The 2,999-nt window shown below is 54.5% G+C and overlaps 1 protein-coding gene across 2 annotated transcripts in view; it reads right to left on the reverse strand.

Moving 5' to 3' along the window:
* Window positions 1–494, reverse strand: part of WHRN (whirlin) — a 108,318-nt gene extending 107,824 nt beyond the window's left edge. For both annotated transcript variants that reach the window (XM_019540628.1, XM_019540627.1), the window contains exon 1: window positions 1–494. This exon is cut by the window's left edge and continues 305 nt beyond it. In XM_019540628.1, coding sequence (XP_019396173.1) covers window positions 1–349 — 349 coding nt within the window. In that variant the 5' untranslated portion in view covers window positions 350–494.
* Window positions 495–2,999: the final 2,505 nt, after the last annotated feature.

Genomic DNA, 2,999 nt, shown 5'->3' on the forward strand with positions numbered 1-2,999 from the left:
TGCTGCAGCCGGCCGCGAAGTCGGCCTTGAGGTAGAGCCCCTCGGCCGTGTACTGGTCGAAGAGCAGCTGGTCGGAGCGCGGGATGACCAGGCGCAGCATGGGCAGCAGCTGCCGCTTGGCCGGGCTGTCCAGCAGCACGCGGAGGGTGCGCACCAGGTCGAAGACGTTGCGGCGGGAGTGGTACACGTTGAGGCAGTGGATGAACTGCTCCCGCTCCGCCTCGCTCAGCAGCACGTTGAGCGCCTGGTGCAGCTTGCGCACGTTGGCCGACAGCAGGCGGGGGCCGGCCGGGGCCCCCCCCGCGCCCAGCGAGCCGGAGGGGGACGAGGACGAGGAGGCGACGGACATGGCCCGCGGTCGCCCTCACGCCGCCCCGCTCCGCGGCTCCGGCCCCGCGCTGGGGCTCCCCTCCCCGGCCCCGCGAGCCATGAGACGGGGCGCCCCGGGCCAGCCCGGCGGCTGCAGCCGGGACGGGCACTTTGCTCAACTGTTGAGCGGCTCCGGCCGGCGCTTCCCCTTGGCTGCTCGCCCGCCCCGCCCCGGCTCGTCAGGAAATGACGCTGCTGCCCGGTTGCCTGGAGACGGAGCGATACAGCCCGGCCCGGCCGGGGCAGGTGCCCGGGACCCGACTCCGCCCCCGCCCCCGCCCGGCTGCAGCGGCTCCTCGCCCCCGGGGCTCGCCTGCAGGCTCCGGCGCCGCTGCCGCCACGGGAGGGACAACACCCGGCTGCCTCCTGCCCGGGGCACGACCCCCTTGCCGGCGTCTGGCCCGCAGGTTAAGCTCCTTGGAGGCTTTTGAGATGATGTAGTTGGGGCTGGTCCTGCTTGGGGCAGGGGGCTGGACTAGATGCGACCTCCCGAGGTCCCTTCCCACCCACGTTTTCTGTAAACCTGCTACTCCCTTTCCGTAGGATTCAGTTTGGACTCAAAGCTCCTTCGCTGGCTTCTCCAGGGACGCCTGCCGCTCTCTGGGCTGGCTCAGCTGGGAGAGAGCAGCAGTGGGGCAGGCAGGCTGACTCCTCCCTGCCTGCTCCTCTAGGAGACACAGCACAGGCAGGCACAAGCAAGGGGTGGGGGAAGCAGGAGGATCCAGGGGAGCCCCTATGGGAGGTGAGGGGGAGTCTGACTTTTCGGTCTTACCTGCCAGCCTGAACACACAACTGCTCCAAACGCCACCTAGCACTGCCACCCACCAGCAGTTGTGCAGCTCCCAGTGCAAGGTGCAACAAGGCCATGGCTCTTGCTATTTGTTTAGGGTCTTTTTCCCCACAAAGTCTTCTGGGGGAAAAATGCCAGAACAAGGCCCGGGAGGAGTCCCCCCAAGGGAATTAATTCTCTGTGCAGAAGCTATGATTCCTCTCCTTAACAACCCAGTTTGGAGTCAAAGCTCCTTCGCTCGCTTCTCCAGGGACACTAAAAATAACACTGGGTATTTACAGGGTCTGTCCCTGTTCAGAATGCTTGATGGACCCATGCAACTGCTGGCCCTGAGCTCAGTGGGCTGCAGTAAGAGCCTAGCCAGCCAGAGAGATGGATAACTATCACCTTCATTTAATAACAAAGGCAGAGGGTAGAGAGATTCACTCAAGGCTGCAAAGGGTACCAGAGCAGAGCTTATCAGCAGTGCCTGGGTACATCTCATTTCACTTCTGTCCAGAGCAAGCATGATTGTAATATAGAGACTGGCCATAGAATTAACAGTAATAGCAATTGGACTTTGGGGTTTAGGGGATGCAACCAAGATTATGATGAAGAACATAAAATAAATCCCTAGACATGTAGTGAAAGACCATCCCTGCCTAAACAGTCTGACAAACAAAAGGTCTTGATCCTGCAGTATGGGGTTAGGGCATTTTCTCACCATGCTGACTGCATAGCAGTCAGTCAGGCTGTGGGCTTACCTAAAAGTAGGTGATTGAAATATCAGTGCCTGCCTTTGCCACTCTTTGATTTTAGTTGGAAGTAGAGAGCGCCATAAAGAGGGAATCAAAACCCTTGCAGTTATTACTAAGGAAGATCAGGGTGTGAATATGGTGAAACAGGGTTTCGCCCCGCTCCCATCCCTTTAAGCAAGTACAACCTTCTAGCTTTTCTCTAGGAGCAGAAGTCCTGACTGCACAGTGGAAACAGGCTGCAGAAGAAACAGGCTTTTATTTCACTAGCATTTCTCCTCCCCCTCTCTCCCCATTTATCTTGCATAAGTACTTTCATATCTGCTTGCGACTTACACTCTTTATGGTAGTGCATTGTGAAGCCAAGACCCAGAATTGTGTTCCTTGCTCCTGATGAATTCAGCATCTAGAAACTGCATGCCTGAAAAAGAAAGCCACTGTGTATGGAAGAGCTGCACTGACCCAGCCTCTGGCTTCAAGAGGAGAATACCTTTAATGTGCACTGTCTCTTCATAGAAAACTGATTATCTGACCCTTTTAACTGTTTCCCATTGCCTGATGTAACAAACCAGGTTTAGTAACAACAGCTATTATCATTACTGCTGTTAGCATAATCATCATGGTTAATAATACTAAACCAACTGCATGAATGCTGTGAATCAACAAAGCATCCTAGCACATGCTTAACTTTAAAGACAATGAGACTTAAGCAGGTGCTTTGCCAAATAGGGAGGGGCTTAAATACATGCTTAAAGTTAGGGGGGTGGATGCACTTCCTTAATACAAGATCCACTGAAATGTAAGTTTTCCCTTTAATTCCAGTGGGTTTTGCATCAAGCCCTAGTATAGCTTCATTTACTCAGGAAACTGTTAGCACGTTGTAAAACACTGGCTAAAAGCGCCTCAGAAAATCCCTAGTGAGTGGAGTCAGGCTAAGTAGGGATCATTTCACACTCCAATAAAATGCCACCACTTCTAGGATGGTATCCCAGAGGATCCTAATGTCACATGACACAGTTATGAGCCAGAAAATTAAATCAGAACTGTCCATTCAATTATGGTATGAGAAGATACTTGGGAAGGAAGAACAGTAATTCAGGGGCATG

This window comes from Crocodylus porosus, unplaced genomic scaffold (assembly GCF_001723895.1).
Source record: "Crocodylus porosus isolate Cpor-Errol unplaced genomic scaffold, CroPor_comp1, whole genome shotgun sequence".
NCBI lineage: Eukaryota > Metazoa > Chordata > Crocodylia > Crocodylidae > Crocodylus > Crocodylus porosus.